The sequence below is a fragment of the Diabrotica undecimpunctata genome, chromosome 1 (genome assembly GCF_040954645.1).
Source record: "Diabrotica undecimpunctata isolate CICGRU chromosome 1, icDiaUnde3, whole genome shotgun sequence".
Classification (NCBI taxonomy): domain Eukaryota; kingdom Metazoa; phylum Arthropoda; class Insecta; order Coleoptera; family Chrysomelidae; genus Diabrotica; species Diabrotica undecimpunctata.
In genome coordinates this window covers 163,279,373-163,298,836 of record NC_092803.1, presented here as the reverse complement: position 1 = coordinate 163,298,836, position 19,464 = coordinate 163,279,373, and the positions used below count along the sequence as shown (strand labels likewise).

Below are 19,464 nucleotides of genomic sequence, written 5' to 3'. Positions count from 1 at the left end.
AAAATCATTCATTAATAGGTTAATAGAGGGTGTTAAAATTGATCATAAATGTACGGTCGACGAAAAAGGAAGATTAACGTTTTGATAAATTTTATTACCCTTACATTCAACATACAAGTTTCAACCACTTGAGAAAATTTTGTTGGAATTCTTGTCTTATTATATGTAAGAAATATGGCAATGATTGTCACAATAACCGCCCTCTTTCTTAATACGCTATTGGAGAACTTTTTGGAGAAGGCGAAATTGCTGTAAATGTATTGTGTGAAACTGGAATTTTCCTTTTAATGAATCTGGTTCTCAAATGCAGACTTTATTGCAGCAGAACTTGCGACACGGTACTGCACAAAAATAACTAACTTACTTATCCTGCTGTTCGACCAAAATCATCAGAACCAAGCAAAATCAATCAAGAGGTCTTTTTATAAATTTGTAAGTCCATTATAATTCATGGTAAAAGTCGTCAAAATCAGGCAGTAATATCTTGTTCACCTTAAAAGAAAGAATTAATACAGAAAATTAATAAACAGGAACACCATTATGTACATCAAAAAGGTAGGTAAAGTCTACAGATGAGGTGGAGATTAAAAAAATCTAAAATTAAATCAGATCGCCGGAATAGGAAGACGATAAAAAGTTCTTGTAATAACGGTAGTGATGAATGGGGCATCATGAAGATGAAGACAACCAGCTCATGAAGATTTGAATTTTGAAGAGTGCTTGGCGGAACAGAATGACAAATACGGATGCGCATTGTATGTTTGCGGCAGAAGATTTTGTGGCGGCCAATGTGGTGAAATTCAGTACTTTAGGGGATTCAGTACTTTATATGCAAATTATGGGCATCTAATATAGAATGTTCTGTTACCAAAAGAGACGACTGTTGTATTAATATGTACCTACTTTGCTGTTTGTGTTCAATATTTATTTGTAGCCCATATTTGAATCACCTTTCAATTTCTTACAATTAACCCTTTAGAATTAAAAATAAAGCTGCAAGAAATTACTCGCGTTAATATTTCTCTCTGTGGCTTGCATTCAAATCGATATTATTATTTTCTTTTTACCATCCTTACCAGTAAAAATACGACTTAAATTAAACGTATATTTAAGTCCTAACAACATTTTTGCTATAAGTCAGTAAAATTAGCGTGTACATATAATGGTAATATACTGGAAGAGGGTAAATCTGGTAAAAAATTTTTACAGTGTACGTATTATTGAAATAGTATTTTTACTGGTAACGATGGTATAATTTCCAGTTTTCTTATAGCAATTTTACCTCGTTTAGTGAGGGTTACAATTTCTTGCCATATTTAAATCGGCAGATTTGCTAAAAATTTTTTACTGTGTACATTAAAATATATTTGCATCGGGTAGCTAATAATTGAACAGCAAAATCACAGGAAAAATTTTTCACGGATATATCTAAGTGGAATATAATCCAAAAAAATAATATAAAAATGTTGTTAATAAAGCCATGAACTATCAAGTTATTATACTGCACTACCATTAAAACTGTTAAGATGCTACTTATGTATGTGTTGCGTATTTATTATGCGGGGTAAAATCCTGGACTCAAACAGAACGACATAATAATGTCGAACTTTTTGAGATGTGGTGCCATACTGTAAAAACAAAAATAATGATCGTAGACACAGCAAATAATAATCTACTGCACATACATCACGTGGCGAATTTCGAAGTGGTAGATAGATTTGTATACTTGGGCTGCCTGATAACCAACAATGGCGAATGCTCCTCAGAAATCAAGCATAGACTAGCATTGCTAAGCTTTGTGCCCTCCAATTTTTAAAAACTGGCAGGACCCTGGTCTACCTGGCCTTTCGGCTATACAACCGTTATCGAATCCACTGCCCCTACGAGTCCGACACCAACATGAAAGTGGCGTGGCATAGACTAGCAATGGCCCTAACCTCAACAGCTGAATTGATTAATATATGGAAAGACCGAACAATAACAAGGAATTCTAAGCTCAGGTCGGTTCATGTCATTATTTTTCCCATTGCTGCATACTCAGCTGAAGCATGGACTCTTAAAAAAATTGATAGGAGTAAAATCGAAGCCTTCTTTAAAAGAATTTTACGCGTGTCCTGGACAGAACATAGAATCAACATGTCAATTATGGAAGAGCTTCATATAAAATACTGGCTATTAAAATAGTAAACCGAGCATACCTAATTTACTTCGGCCATTTAGCTAGAACAACGGAGATCATGGAACTATTGGTAATAAAAGGAAAGGTAGAAGCCCGAAGACCAAGAGGAAGATCTCCAACACGATAGGCAGACCAAATGAAGACTCTGGTGGGAAAATCCCTACATGCAGCGGTCAATATGGCACAGGATCGCCGACAATGGAAGATAATAATTTTAGAGTGTCACCACGCCCTGACAAGGAGCTACCATCGGATACTAAAGGTTCTGTACCGAGACAAATATGGAAGTGAAGTGCCGACTAGGGAAGGAACGGAAGTTATATTGACAATAAACAGAAGAATGCTCAAGCCTTTGTTTTTATCAATGCTCAAACCTTATGAGAAGACAAAATAGAACTTGAAAATATCATGCAAGACAAAATCCACTCCAAGGAAAAGGAAGTCTGAATGGTTTGGCTGTACCAAAAAAATGAGCCATTTAAACCAGCTATTTAGCCTTGATGATTTCTAATCTCCCACAGAAGCGCCACAAAAAAAGGGTGTAATGGTTTAATTGATCATAAAACGTACTCTCCATTTTTGTTCTTCCATCCTTTCTGACTCCACTGTACATATTAATAATCTCGAATCTCGTCTTCACTTTTGTCTTTTTTCTTCGTTTCACTGAAGCTACAAAACATTGATGTTCACGTTATTTAGTTTTTTATATCTTCCATTTTTTCCTCCAATTCCTTGGGCGTTCCAGTTACCAATAATAATTATTAGCCTTTTGCATTGCTGAGCCATTTTTGTAAGTTCTTGACAGATTTGGGAGACCGAATTCTAGGATTTCGAGCCTTTGATTTTTCTATAGATGCCAAATTGTCCGTCCTGCGATCATACCTCCAAACCTGACAAGCCAGTTAATTTTTTTTAATGTGTTTTTCCTTTAGAACAGCAGTCATTATATATCACATGATTATATCATTTTCCAGGCATCACCAATATCTGAAAGAGATTTCCTTATCCGCAATTTGAGGTCATGGTAGATGGAGGACTAACAAACCTCAATTAAACATTCCTTCAAATTTCTTTTGTGAATCTCTATTAGTTAAAGGGTACTTGTGAGTAATTTGATTGTTTAAAATTGATCTTGATTATTTCAAAAATATTATTGTGTCCTTTATTATTGTTTAAACCATTATTTTGTTGTAAAAACTCTTAGATAGCAGAATTTTATGGCGTAGTCTTTTCGATAAGCTGTTTTTAAATTTATGCACTTCTTGCTCGGTCTAAAATAATGACTCTAAGTAACAGAAAGCAAATAAAACCATTATGTATGGGTAGGTCGTTGATACAGTATATTAAACTGGCAAAACGACTACCAGTGAAAGTATTAAATCTACCCAGACGGGTCGGGCAACAACTCTTATAAGACATACACCTTTTTTTTGTAAATTCGGATAATTAACCGACAAGTGGATTTCTTTTTCGTCTACGAGAAAACATCGTGTCTGCTATCTGTCACGAAATGTATTCTTGTATGTAGTTAAGGATCATCTCAGTTTGTGGTCGTTAAAACGAAGAAAAAGAAATATTGGCATTGGCGGACGTAGCGTAGCGAAATACGACAATTTTTTACTAATTCTGTTGTAAATCATGACAAAAATTAGGAAAAAATTCACCATAAAATTGTATTTTAAATCAAATTTCATGTATTTTTTGTAATTCATAAATAATATATCACCGATAGCAATAGCAATATAATAGAATCTGTCAGAGTTAGTATTTCCTTTTTACTTCTTTGTTTAAGAAAGCTAACCAAAGCTTAATACATTCTACTAACGAATTTACAACGATATTTGTTTCAAAATAGTCTTAGATTCGACAAGATTACTCTTAGTGCATGTGGCAAGAAAAATAGATGGTTTATGTGGAAGTCACAAATAAACATGCCGCTCTCCAGACTTGGATTCAAGAATACCTGGAATTTCCTTCCAGGTCAATTTAGTACATTTTCATGTCGACATATAAAAGCCCGTACTGAATGAGTACTTTGCTTTTGAATTAAATTAACTCCAAGGAAACATTTTGTCTTCTCTGAAGTTTGGAAAAAGGGGGACAAGAATTCCTAATCATTTTCATCACTAGAAGTAAAATATTTCTTATCGTAAATCATAAAATATTCCATAATAGTATATTTTTTAAGTATACATACTTATGTATTTTTTAAGTAAATTTATAATTTTATATAATATATATAATTATACAAAAAAACAAAACGTATTTTAATATATAATTTTATATAAAAACGATATAGACAGGTTTTGAACCTATGTGGGAAGAGCCCAATTGATATAAAGTACATCTGATTAACAACTTGGGACAGTTTTTTTGTATCTGTTGTACTATTAGGTGTACTAAAAAAATTGTAAAATTGCAGTAAATTACTATCTATTTATATTACATCTGTATAATTTTTATTATTTTTTTTTTAACATAGAAGGTAGGGAGATATGTTTTTGTCGCTCGTAACAGTTAATTATCTGCAGTCGTCGTCCAATATGGAATTTTTAATCGTTGAATTAGAATAATATTTACATTATATTGTTTCTTAATATTGTTCTGAAGCTATTTTCTTGTGGCATTTTAAAGTAATTACATTACGTTCTCAAAATACAAACAATGTTTGTATTTTGAGAACGATTTCCGAAGTGGAAATTGAAACGTCAATAAACGTACTTTAACCTTTAATTGTGGCTTATTCCCATTTAAATAGTAATTATTATATTGTTTAAGGACAACAATAAATACTTATAATTTTTTTTTATTGTTTCAGCCTGATACCGTCCCCCAAGGCTCTGTTGACATGTGTAAAGTACTAGAAGTGACTGGCGCTGAACAGGTTACGGGTCATCCTCACTCTCTTGCCCTTACTAGTCCCGACCGTGTGACTTTCGTTAAAGCGGCAAGTCGCGAAGATGCCCGATGGTGGGCAGAATTGCTGGCGGTGTTTCCCCGTCGGCATAAACGCAATGCGACGTTTCCAGGCGGTCGCGCATCTCCTAGTCTTCCCCAACTGGGTAGAAGCGCTTCTCCGCAGCCGCCTCGACCTCGCCATCTATCAGTAACGGGACCGAGTCCGCGTACTAACTTCGAAACACCACCTTTGAAGGAAGAGAGAGAGTCTCCTCCGAAAGAACAGGATGCGAAAGTACAAATAGTCCAACCTTCAAGTTGGAGTCCTCCTGCAAGAACTACTAGTCTTCCCATCGAGACTCCCATCACTACAGCCGGATATTTACGACCTGGTAAGTGCATAAAAGTTTTACATGTTATGGTTATGGTAGATCGGGGCAAGACCCATTTGTGAGCATTCCTGAGGCCCGGGCTCCCATATCTGCTATAATCAGCAGGTGGGCTCCAAATATGAGCACTTCCTGCCGTTTCGAGCGTCTAATCCTTTAGCAAACTTGGGGCCTCACAGAAAGCCACAAGTCTCTTTAAGGACAACTTCCTCATTCGGCTCGGTTGCATAAAGGCCCAACCCAGGATTTGCCACCTCTGATAGGTCAATGTCGGGCGCTTCGAGAGGACATGTGGGGGTTCCATCCTCCTCATCACAAAGTTTGTCAGATTAATATTTGATTCAAAATTTGATTAATACATAAAAATGTATTAAGTAAACACGTTGTAGGTGGGTATATTATTATTATAAGGAACATGAAGATTGTTGATCGTGTGATCTTACTGTATTTCTGTTATTACTTTATTGCTGTTGTTTGTATAAGGCTTTAATATTATCTATTATATCATTTTCAGCTTCTTCTCGTCTTGTTGAGATTCTTCCAAGTTTATTTCCAATTTTTTGACGGAAATGCTGGCCAGTGTGATTCTCTATAGTTTAAGTAATTTTTTAAATCTCCCTTGTTAACCAGTGGTAAAATTATATCGGTGGTCCAGTCTTTTATTACAATTGAACTGCAATCTTATATAATATAATTTTTGTTGAACTTTTTGAATAAATCAGAGAATTCTTCAGATCATTCTTCTATCTGCTGGTTAGAATTATTACTTCTTTCACCTTTAAAAAAGGAAAATTTTTTATTCTATGGCAATATTATAATAAATAAATTCTATTGTTCTCCACCACGATCTTACATTTTGTTGTTTGTTCTACTATTACGAGTATCCTTCCAGTGTTCTCCTGTCATTAAAGACATTATTTAATATCCTTAATTACTAAAACTAAACCTTTAAACTTAATATTAGCGATTGGGTAAATATTTCCACCCATATGTCATTTGACTTGGTCACTGGTGCAACACAATCCAGGGGATTTACCTTTAAACTTAAATTTGGCGCCTTGCAATGTGGACACACAACGTTCATTTGTCCAATAGCAACGATGTAAACTTTAATCAATTACCACGTTATTATTAATTGCTGCTTTTGCTACGTTGAACAAATTTTTTTGTATTTATTTTATAATATCTAGCAGTATCTTTCTATCCTTAAGGAAAGGCATATCAGGCACATATGTAAGTCTCTTGCATTCAAATATTTTCTCTTTAATGATTTTCAAAAACTACATGTCATTAATATCTTTCGAAACCTACATCTCACCAGGTTCATCATGTTCGAAATTCCAGTTGATAATTATTGTTTTATCATGTCAAGGAACACAGGATTTGTTTGTTTCTTAGGTTTCTTCTGTAGCTGGGCAGACTTTACCTAAGTCATAAACCGATAATAATGTCCCTCTGGGGATAATTATGTCTATTTATGGAGTAGGCGGTTACTTTGTGAAAATTCATGCCTAATAAACAAAACATAAAAACATAACGCTGTTTTTTAATTTGCGCAGAATATTACTTCCTAAAAATTCGGTCTTCGTTTCTAAGCTTAATAGGAGGTTAGTAGGTAGAAAAAGCAATAATGCATTTTCCGTTAGGTATTACAATTACCAATTGTTTCGTACACTGAAATAATTTACAAATCTCTCTAGTGATTTTTGTGTTAAGGAATTTAATAAGCATATAGATTTACTGAGAAAAGTATATAGGCCATGTTATATTCCTTGTATGCCATTAATAAATATCAGAATGCACTGTTATATTTACTACGTTAAAAGGAGACCATTATTATATTTATACATCTGCCAGTCATAGTGAATATGTAAAACTTGGTCTAGCTTTGCCATTTTTTATTTCAAATTTTTGTTGCATAACCGACCTTGAGTACTAACTATTCTATGAAGTTATCTAATTGGAGATATCTCTTTAATAACATGTAATTAGTTTACGTAATTTGTTTTAAAACATCATAGTTGCTTCAATTGAATATCTATAACTAAAAAATGCTAGCAATACTAATATTAGTAATCTATCAAGTTACAATTATGTCATAAACAAAATTATTATACACAACAAGAAAACAACATCTGTTACATTTTGTAATTCAAATTTTAAGCGGACCAAAGTTACAGTTAAGTCCATGGTTCTTTACCCGTGCGTGATCATTTAAAGCATACGAAATAAATCGGAAATGGACAGCCGGAGTGTGACGTCACGGCGGCCATATTGTTATTATTACTTTCCAAATAAAAGTTAAAATTTTGCTTCCTCTGCTGCTTTTTCTTAAGTATAGTGTTTTTTACGATAATACCATCATAATTCGGTGTTATATTTCTATGAAATATAATTAAAAAGTTTAAATTAAAGAAATTCTAACCTTACTTTACTGATACATGCATTTTATTGCTATTTTTATAAAACAACATGCTTTATTATTTGCACAACCTTGTTAAATTGTTGTAGTAACTATTAGAATACTTAGATATTGCAAAAAGCGAAAAGATTCTGTAAAAAAAATGAAAAAATAATGAAAAATACAAATTATCCACACTAAACAAGGTTTGTTTGGAAAGTGAAACTGACAGATGTCAATAAAAATACGTCATCACTCTGGCAGTCTATTTACTACGTCAGCAAGTGACAGAAAATGGCTACTGCTCCGATCACCAATTGTATTATAAAATTTGACGTTATCAAATAAATAAAATGTAAAATGTTAGTTTTGCTCTAAAATTCTAGTGCAAAGTTACAGCTACATTTGAAGTAGCTTAATAAATTATTTTAATATCATTAGTGATAAATAAATAAATAAACAATTTAAAAAAAAATATAATAAAATATACAATTATATTTATAGTGTATTGATGTAATAGGTAACAGTAAAATTATTTAAAAAATGAAACATTATTTAGCTCAAATAATATTGTTGCAAGATTTTGAACGTATGTTTTTCGTTTCTCATATTTCGTTTTCATTATCTTCAGAATCTGAATTGATATTTCCAATGTTAATTATTGCAGGTTCGATATTATTATTAAGCATACTTACTTATCTAATAAACCACTGTTCTATTATTGTGTTCTACACACTTTGCCCAAGCGACATCGTTACATTTCTGTATCATCATCATCATCATCATCATCATCATCATCATCATCTCTGTATCCATCTCTGCCTATATATGTATTATTGTAAGTCTTGCAGCCTGCCCATAATAATTCGATAGCATTAAAATCTGGGTGATACGGTGGCAATCTAAGCACTTCATGTCCATATTTGTTGCGTTTTGCACATACGAGGACCTCAATATAACAATTGGGGTCATCAGAAAGCGGAGAGAATATATTATGTTCAATCTAGAACTCGCTGGTTTCCCTCTTTCGTATTGGGTGTGTATATTCCTATAGAAGAATAAAAAGAAGTAAAATCAAACATACGTATACATAAACAAACATACAATTACAACTAAACAAAAATATCTGGATGCAGATGTCGATGAATAGGTTTTAAAAACACATTAACAACAAAGAAATTTGAGATTTCGGTTGCTATGATTAATATAATTAATCCGTGGTAAAATGAATCAGCTTTGTTCATAAAAGGTACACAAAATGCAATCAGACATAACATATATGAATTATATTGAACGTAGTACAAATATTAATAAACTCAATTCAAAAGTATAATCGATAATAGAATACACATTAAATTAAAAATGAAATTAATACAATTAGTAAACTCATCACGTAAACGCTGTGATATACATACAAAAAAAAAACGAATAGTGAAATTATTACAACCTAATAAATGTACAAATCTACGATAAAGGTAATAACGTTCTCAAACGTAAAATGTTCTCAAACGGTTAAAATATTTAACACGCGATATAATGTGAAATATAGTTTATCACAAACAATTTCAACTTGCCAAATAATTGAATAATAATGTAACGATTCTACACAGTAAACGTACGTGTGTATCAGCATCAATGTGATGGTTTATATAAGTTGTACTTTACCCCGTGAAACGGCTTCAGCCACGAATGGATTGCGAAACCTCTTGTTCGGCGAAATTCAGGAATCAAAACTAGCCCTTTTCACAAGACTCAAGCGAAGTCCCATAGGAAGCGCTGCCCTTAACCCATGCACATCTGTGTTGGCGTCTCTTATCTCAAACACATGTCTGTGTCATTTTGCAGATGGCTCGACTTGTAATGTGTAGCTTTTAACACAGCTGTATTTTTGTACACGGAATCTTGAAATACTGGGAGAATCAAAACTATCACAAAGTCTGTTAATGTTTTGTAAATGTTTATATATATATATATATATATATATATATATATATATATATATATATATATATATATATATATATATATATATATAGTAAACTCTTAAATATTGGGGAAATCTGCAAGAAATACTCTAATGTGTATCAATTGTTTCGCCGAACGTTTTCGCCAAAGAGAATTAATTTGGCTTCTTCAGGGCTGAAAGAGAATAAATTATAATTAGCTACCATATATTATCTATTAAAACATTATTGATCTTACCGTAACTTAGAATTGTAGAGTTAGAATATTAAAAAACTTTGTTAGTAACATAGTGGTGTTTTTTGTTACTATGTGCAAAAAAAAGTTTTTTTATAAGGATTGAAATGTATGGTAGCTTCGAACTTGACACGTAAAGGCTTACCCAAGGTTAATCGAAAAACCCAATGCAACTACATTTAAAAGGAGGTAATTCTTTGAATTGTCGGCAATAACTAAATTTTTGATTTCTAGATAGTTAAAAGTGAGGTTCTGTTTCAGCCAGAACGCAAGCGCTGACAACTTCATTATTAGTTCGAATGAATCTTTATGTCGTTAAGGTTCATTGGTAAAAAACGAATGAATTTAAATCCCAGTAAAGGGAAATATTATTTTGATTTTCTTTATTTAATTATATTATATTGTTCATGTATTATTGAATCTTATTGAGACGTATCTAAGAAAAGCAAGGGAATGTTATATATTTTTTGTTAATGAAAATTAATTATAAAGGTATGTTAGTTGTTAATGGATATATCAGTCAAGTTAGTAATCTGTGATATAGTATTGTTCTTGGTATCTGATTTAAGTAACAGGTGGTATATATCGCTTAGATTCTTGATGTCACTCTTAACATTAATGGAGAAATCGTTAAGGAAAATATAAGACATTTCAATGAACTCTCTTTTAGATTTATTGTTCTCACGGTGGAGAATTGTGGTGTTAGTATAGTCCATGAGATGACCAGTGGAATGGACATGTTTGGCTAATGCACAACAGTCAGGGTGAAGTCGAGAATCACTTTTGTGTAGTGTAATACGTGATTTCAATAATTGAGATGTTTGACCGATGTAGGAATTGTTGCAAGAGAGACATGTATACTGTTTTCCCGACAATTTAAGTGCAGCTGCTACCATCTAAAACAAAGTTAAAATATTATCAATATTTTTAATTGAAATTGGAAAACTCAAAAATAAAAAGAAAACCCCAAAATATAAAAAATTTTTCATGTAATAAAGTTGGCAAATAAATATTATTAATAATATATATGCTAGTCATCACTAAAGCTTTATTATAGTACACATTTGAAAATTGTACTATTTCTTACACTTTTGCGTAAGCTTATACAAAACCATTCCTTAACTGTGTGAGTGAGGTTAACTTTGTAACCTTTGTAACCCATTTTAAGCCCTAGATTAAATTAATTTCATTTTTAGTATCCTGTCATTTCCGGCAATATTCCATTTTTTGAATATATTTTACCAAACAATTGCATACAATACTTTTAGTCTATCGTTTCTGGGAATGTATTTTACCTGAAAACTTTAAACAATACTTGGTAATTGGTTATCTGGTGTTGCAACTATAATCATATACTCGATCTAACGATGCATCTCGTATACTTTTGATCTTTAGACCAGCAGCGTTGTATTGCTCAGGTTAAAATTACTATTTACTTGGGTAAATATTAAATCGTAGCACAATTTTATGAAGGTTATGTAACCGGTTGTAAAACCACTACGTCGTTTAATTTAGTCTGAACCTGGAACAAAAATGATGAGAAAATAATTAGCATTAAAACACTGACTTGTGTAAAGCAAAATTATAATATATTTATACTTAGTACAATAAACGAAACGGTCATTAAAGTTAAGCTACGAGGATTGATCCCTCGAATGGTTCCAATTTAGGTAGAACTGTGTTCTTATTTACGTAGAGATCTATACTTAATAAAAGGCTACATGCTTATTTAGTCCACCCCTGCATTTGCAAGTCCCAGCTTGTATCATTGACATCACAGCGTGCAGGCTCATCAGCCGAGGTATACCTGACTGTTAAAATAGAGTGAAAAACAAAGCAAATGTGCTTTATTAAATATTTGAAAAAGCAGATATTCCAAAAAGAAGTCTATGTCAATTATACACTGGAATTTGGGACTGTGCAGTGTCATCATCATCATCATCAGCCTGTTTTAAGTCCACTGCAGAACATATTCCTCCTCTGTGTATATCCAGAGTGCACGGTCTTGTCTCCTCTGCAATTCGGTTAACTTGCGTGCCTACCTACAATTCTTAATCATTGCCACATGGCCAGCGCATGTCCATTTCAATTTGCAAGCTCCCTCCACAATATCTGTAACTCTGGTTCTGTTTCGTAGGTCTGTGATCTTGTCTTTTATTGGTACTCCTATCATTGAACGCTCCATCCTTCTTTGTACTACTTTTAGTTTTGAAGCATTATTTTTTGTTAGGACACTATTTCTGCTCCGTAGTCCATTACTGGCAGAGCACACTGATCGAAGACATTCCGCTTCAGATTAATCGATATGTTGTCATCTTTAAATATGTTTTTAAGAGCTCCTAAAATATCCTGTCTTTCATGTTCTATTTTTTTAATACCTCACCTATTTGGTTGTCCTTCTCTATTCCAATTTCGTGTCCAAGTATCAACAAGTTCTACTTAGTCTTTCTGAATTTTGCAAGTTCGTCAAAAAACCAAATACATGACGAACCAGTGTCTTATTACCTACTTAATAGGTTGCGTGTTGCGATAGTGTCCTAAAAGATCGAAGGGTATGTTTACGTGTCAAACTGTTACGAAACAGACTTTTGATTTCATGTAGGTAGTTCAAAACATGACATCCAATGTTTTAGCTATGAATAAACTAACGGAAGGCGGTTCCCCGAATGCTTCAGCCGATCAGAAGCATGCCAGGGAGGACATTACTCAACGGCTTTTGGACACTTTGTAGGCATAAGAACTTTATTGATCGGTGCGTGACACTGGATGAAACATGGGTGGTACATAATTATGATTTAGAGACAAAAGTTCAGAGCAAGCAGTGAACACATGGGGTTCACCTCCAGCTCGCAAATTTAGAGCTGTGCTGTCAGCCAACAAAGTTATGGCTTAAATATTCTGGGATGAACAAGATGAATTGGTAATTGTTTATTAAGAAAAAGTAGCTACTATAACATGCTCTTACTATGCGCAACTAAAACCAAAATTGCGTAAAGCCATAAAAGAAGAGACGAGAGGAACGTTAAGCAAAGGTGTTCTCTTCCATCATGACCATGCATCAGCACAAATTCATTGGTTACAATGACTGTCATTCTTGATGCAGGTTTTGAAATTATGGAGCGCCTCCCATATCCTCAAGATTTGATCCCCAGTGACCGCATGCTGTTCCCAAAAGTCAAAAGAAGACCCCGAGAAAAAATTTTTTTGATAAAGATGTCAAATTGTTTTCCTGAGTATTATCAAAATCCTGAGTACTAACTCTCTGTATGTTTTTGTTGATTTTTCCCTTTGTAACAGTTAAAAGTAAAGTATTTTACCGCCAACTATTTTTTTATGTCTTTTAACTAGGTTAAATAGGTTTTCAGATTCTGGTTAGTTATCGGTAGAAATATTTTTGGAGTGCCCTTTTATTATCAAACTATGTCAATAGGCTTTTGTTTATATTCGATTAGCTCTATTAATTTCATTTTACCTGGATATTTGTATTTGGTCTAGTACATGGATTATATTCGTAGATTGTAAATATCAAATAGGTCGTTTGGCCTCATATACTGAGATTTGAAAGGTCTTTTTATGTATATACCCTATATTTTAGTCTAAAAGATCTAGGCTCCTAAGCAAACATATTATTCGCTTCGGAGATACATTTTGTTACCTAATCAGACCCGAAAGAAACTTGTTTCAGGTATATATGGCATTGGTCAGTAATTTCCTTGCAGTTGAAGGCAACATGTTTCGTAGAAGGTACCGTTTCCTTAGTATTGTCGCAAATCTACGTGTTTATACAATTTGAGTAAACAGTCGCCATTGAAAATACCTGTGATAACTCTGAAGCTCTAAGAATATTTTTGCTTAGCGAGCAGAAGGTTGTAATAACCCTTATACCACATAATGGTTCTAGTCATATAAAAGGAGTACTAGCGTTTTCTTTGTAAAATTATCAGCAACCTTGTTACCAGCAGATAATTTATGCTCTGTCACCCATAACCCTTAATTATTCTGCTTTATAGTTGCTAAGGGGACTTTTTGCAGTTCCAAACTCAAGACAGATTCGAGTTCTTTGGTTTTAGGATCAACGACCCTCTATTTCTACGCTTTTTTGAGCTTTTACCCATCATTTCAAGGTGGAAGTCGAAACGTTAACTAAAAGATGTCCAGTCAACTAGCCAGGTTTTGAATTAATTAATTCAAAATAATTCTTCCTTTTGATTCCAGTACAGCTGTTGGATCATCATCATATCTTTTCCATCAAGACCGATCTTTCTTAACGCCTGTATTAACACGCTCTGGTCATATTTCACCAATAACTGCATGCAAAAAAAGTATCTCTCGTCTTCCTAATTTTCTAATCTAAGTCCTAAATTTTATTAAATAAATAACTATTTTTATCCATTCTTAGGTTAATATTTATTAATTAATGTTAGTGTAATTTTACCTACAAAAAGAGGATATTCTCCTTTTACGAAAAGCAATAATTGTTAATAGAATCTTAAAAATAGAAAATCTTTCATCGAGGTTCTGAAATATGCTTTTAGAAGTAATTGCGTTTAATTTCACAACTGCTCCGAAAATAAATCTCTTCAAATAAACTTCTTTCCACAAAGAAATTTAAAATATACAAGTCAGCTTGTCCCACTTTTAAAAAGCAAGCAAGAAATTATGTTCAACGTTCTCCTAAAATATTCAGCTTACTTACCAGGAATATAATTGACCGCGTTATAAAATCATACAAAATTTCTACCGAAAGGAAAAATATGTATATATATATATAAATATGTATATATATATATATATATATATATATATATATATATATATATATATATATATATATATATATATATATAGTGTAAAGGAGATAATACTGGGAGATACCCTTTTATCACTGAGGAAGCAAAATAAAATTCGGGTGCTTCGTTAGATGTGCTTTTTAATTAATAGACTAAGCTTTCGTCAATGATTATTGACATCATCAGAGTAAACTACAAACAAACAAGAGAATAAACAATGAACAGGTGGAAAGTAAGTATAAAAATAATAAAACACTTACCCAAATTATAGCAAAAAACTCAGTGAGTTGGGTGGAAACCAAAGAAAGTGTTATCTGTGTATATACTTAATATATTTTTAGATACATGATGAGAAGTATCCATAGTTCACAAACACATACTTCTCAAAGCTCTTTACAAATTTTTGTACAGTCGCCTATACTGGATAAGAGAATGGTTTGGGAAAGTATCGTTGAACAAGTTGGCTACTCCACTATAAGATATTTTTCTATCGCCGTAGCACCTCATCATTAAAAAACACGTTCGTTTTTATTAAAAACCAGATTTATTGTAGAGCTTTTAAAAGCACATAAAACAAAGTTATTAATACAATTCATTTTAATCGATAGATTCAACCGTTACTTGATGGAAATTCATTTTATGTATCAATAAAACACTGAAAAAAACTTCCACAAAATTTATTTTAATATTTTATCACTACAACTGTTTCGGCAGAGTGCCTTTCTCAAGTAATCTATTTTTGGATGTGTTTACAATTTATAGTATTTAACGAAATATGTTGAGGAGGGGAGAACTGTTTGTCTCAAGTTGGTCATTCAGAAAACACAGACATAATTCTTTAACATTTTTCAATAAACGTCAAGTTTTAACAGACACGGAGGAAGCTACGTGGTCGTTGTTAGTTGTTGCTTTGGAAACCATCAGGGTCTTCTTATACTATTTCCACAAATGGTTCGCATTGTTCCTGTAGTGATCTATTTCCCCAGTTAATCTTCTTCTATTTTAACTTGGCTGCATTGTACTGATGACGACCACATACGCAGAAATACGTATTTACGATTGCCTTTCATCTTATATACCATTGTGTTTTCTCTTTTACCAATTTCCTCGATAATCGTACCTCACTGCATTTCAAATAAACACATGTACGAAGGCAAGCCACATGTGGAACTATGACATTCAACAACGGATAGCAAACAACTGAAACACTATACTAGTGTGGTTTGACTGGTTAAAATACAAAACATGAAAATGAAGCCATCGGTCAAAATAAAAATTATCACCAAAAATTAAATAAATGACCAATAGTGTTCGCATACACTTTTTCTTGTGTTTTTGGTTTTTTTTTCTCGTTCACTTTGTTAAGTTTTAATGTTAAGTTATCGTAGAGTTTTCATAACATCATAAAAACCTACAAATTATTCTGTAAGTATGAGCCTTGTTTGTTTTTTTACTTATTTTCTAATATCATAACTTTTTGTAGAGAACCGAGGATGCTTTTAATAAAATAAAAGCGAAACGTATTCTAGTAAATCAATCAATTAGTTGGCGTCTTTCATTTGCCAATAATTGACCGATCAAACCTCTGCAAACCTTTATCGGAAATTACTTACACGATATTTATGAAAATTGATTTATCGGAATTGAAAGTTATGATGAACTTAAAGAAAATATTTTGACAGTTATGCCACTTTCGACTATACCGGAAGTGAACAAGTTTGGTATTTTAAATGAAACACCCTCTATATTATTTCATTTTTAGATTCTGCTTAAAATTCTAGACAAGATTTATATAACGTACCATAGCCAAAACTTCAGAATCCACATTTTTTGAGTTACTTACTTTTTTAAAACAATTTGACAGATAGAGACAATTTTTTCAAAGTTGCGAGATGGCTATAGCGTTGCCATTTCTACTATTATAAATTATATTATGAAAACATACGAAACATATTATTAATGACATCTTTGAATATTATTATGCTCTTACTTTTCGTTCCAAAAAAGGAAAACGCAAAAACTCTCTTTCTTTTAGACTGCGCCTTACCTCTTAAATCTTAAGTCAGATCATGATTTTTTCTTATCCGTCGGTTCAGAATATTCGAGCCACTACTTGAATCTGATAAAAGATATCTCCTAACTCGGCCTCGGGTATATAACATTCTCGCCAGCTAAAGAATGAAGTAATAAATTGGTGGTATTAAAAAAGTCACGTGTGCTCGTCAACACTTTGTATGACTCGGTGTTGTTACCTTGTTTAAACATACACATTTACTGCGTGTTAAAAGTACCGTATAATTTTAGCTCGAGATCAGGGTCGTAAATTGTAAATTACATTCAATGAAGAAGAACTACATAGTATTATATAAAATAATGTATTCAAATATTTGTTTATTTGATCCAGATAACAAGGTAAAAATAGGTAAAATAGGTTGGACAACAAAGGAGAATTGAAAAATCTGAGAATGATTTACATATTAATTAAGGATACATATACTTATACCAATAACAATAAAATCAACATTACCAAGACTATACAACTCTTCCATATAAAAAGTTTAACCGAACAACTAGCGAATCTTTTAGCCAAATATAACAGTGGCTCACAAAGGTAACAATCTTTAAAAATTCTAATTTAATATTAAATTTCTTGGGTTTAGGTTCAATAAGTAATGTTAAATTTGCCAGCTGCCGCCGTCTCTCCGTCCCGTTTCCATTCTTTTCTATTTCAGGCACCAACCTCTACCGATTTTATTAACGTCTCGTCATCTCTCCAAGGATACACGTAAACTCATCACCAATTAGCATATTATGCCTCGTAGATAGTACAAACTCATCACCTAGATAACACCAGGGATTTTAAGATAGACCCGGAGAGATTTTTTGTTTTTTTTTTTATTTTTTTTTTTTTTGGCATAGACTTTTAGTCATTCAGCCAGACTCAACATGGTAAAAAAAAGATTGTCTGAGTTTATATGAGTTGCAACTCTGAGTTGCTTTGACAAAGTCCTCGTAGACATACCGTCTCAGGACTCGCAACTAATGTAGAGTCATATGTCGCCATGTTACCAATCCAACGGTAACTTTAACATCTTAACTGTAAATTAGACATAATGTAAACCAAATTTTATTTAATAATTTTTAAAGGGTTTTTACCCACATATTTAGTGGCTACATCCATGTATTAACTAGACACTGATGATGGAATATTTATTCCGAAAACGTTTTGTCAATTCAACATAGCCCAACTGGGGTTTTTATATACCTTTTTATAAAGGATTTTATTCAAAATTTTTTAGTAAATAAAGAATTAAACAAAAATTTAGGAAATATCGACCACAATAGAATTAGCGAGTACGATGACATAAACGTTCTGTGGAAAACTATTAAAGAACAAATGAACAATGTAACGGAAAAACATCTAAAAGTAACACCTAGAAATAACAAACAGGAATGGATGACAGAAGAGATTTTACAATTAAGGAACAAACGAAGAGAATCTAAAGGAAAAAATGACAAGGACGGAGAATACAAAAGACTAAATAGAATAATTCGAAAAAAAATAACCGAAGCAAAAGAGAAATGGCTGGAAACAAAATACGTGGAAATAGAAGAACTACAGCAAAGGCACGATTTCTTAAATTTACATAAAAAGGTAAAAGAGTTCACATCGACTACCAAGAGAACGACTTTTCACACCATGCTGAACACGGATGGCAAACTGCTAGAATCAACGGAAGACAAACTGAAAGAATGGGAAAACTATATTAAAATTCTTTGAAATCTGAAATCATAAATGCAATTAATCATCTTAAAACAAATAAAAGCCCAGGTCCAGACGGAATATACCCAGAAACGTTAAAATTAATCAGCGAAGAAAATATCGAAATATTTGTCCTTTTATTCAATCGCATTTATGATACAGGTAAAATACCCCAAGATTGGCAAGAGTCAATATTCATCCCACTACCAAAAAAGCCAAACCCACAACACTGCAATGAGTTCCGTCTGATAAGCCTTATGAATCATGCAGTAAAAGTCCTACTAAAAATCGTATATAATCGTATCTATAGAAAGTGCGAAACAATCATCGGAGACGATCAGTTTGGATTCAGAGCCGGCATGGGAACGAGAGAAGCCCTGTTCAGTTTACTAGTTCTCACCCAAAAATGCTACGACCAACAGAAAGATATATTTATATGCTTTATAGAAATTGAAAAAGCATTTGATAGAGTAAGACACGACCTACTATTAGAACGTTTGCAAGAAGTCGGTTTAGATGGAAAAGACATCAAATTCTTAAAAAACTTGTACTGGAACCAAAACGCTAGAGTTAGGATCGAAGGTTCCACATCCGCAGAAGTAGAAATTAGGAGAGGAGTTAAACAAGGATGTGTTCTGTCGCCTCTGCTGTTTACTCTTTACTCCGAGTTTCTATTTAAAGAAGCATTGGAGGATTCCAAGGATGGAGTCAAGGTGAATGGCGTAAATATCAACAGTATCAGATACGCCGATGATACATTGTTAATTGCGGATTCCGACTTAGGTCTGCAACGACTCATCGACAAGGCCAACTCGACCTGTGAGCAAATTGGTATGAAAATAAAC

At 32.8% G+C, this 19,464-nt stretch overlaps 1 protein-coding gene across 1 annotated transcript in view; it reads left to right on the top strand.

Annotated features, from left to right (window-relative positions):
- osp (myosin phosphatase Rho interacting protein outspread) overlaps window positions 1-19,464 on the top strand; it is a 554,907-nt gene that overhangs the window by 301,258 nt on the left and 234,185 nt on the right. The window contains exon 4 of the mRNA XM_072520381.1: window positions 4,998-5,469. Coding sequence (XP_072376482.1) covers window positions 4,998-5,469 — 472 coding nt within the window. The remainder of the gene's footprint in view (window positions 1-4,997; window positions 5,470-19,464) is intronic.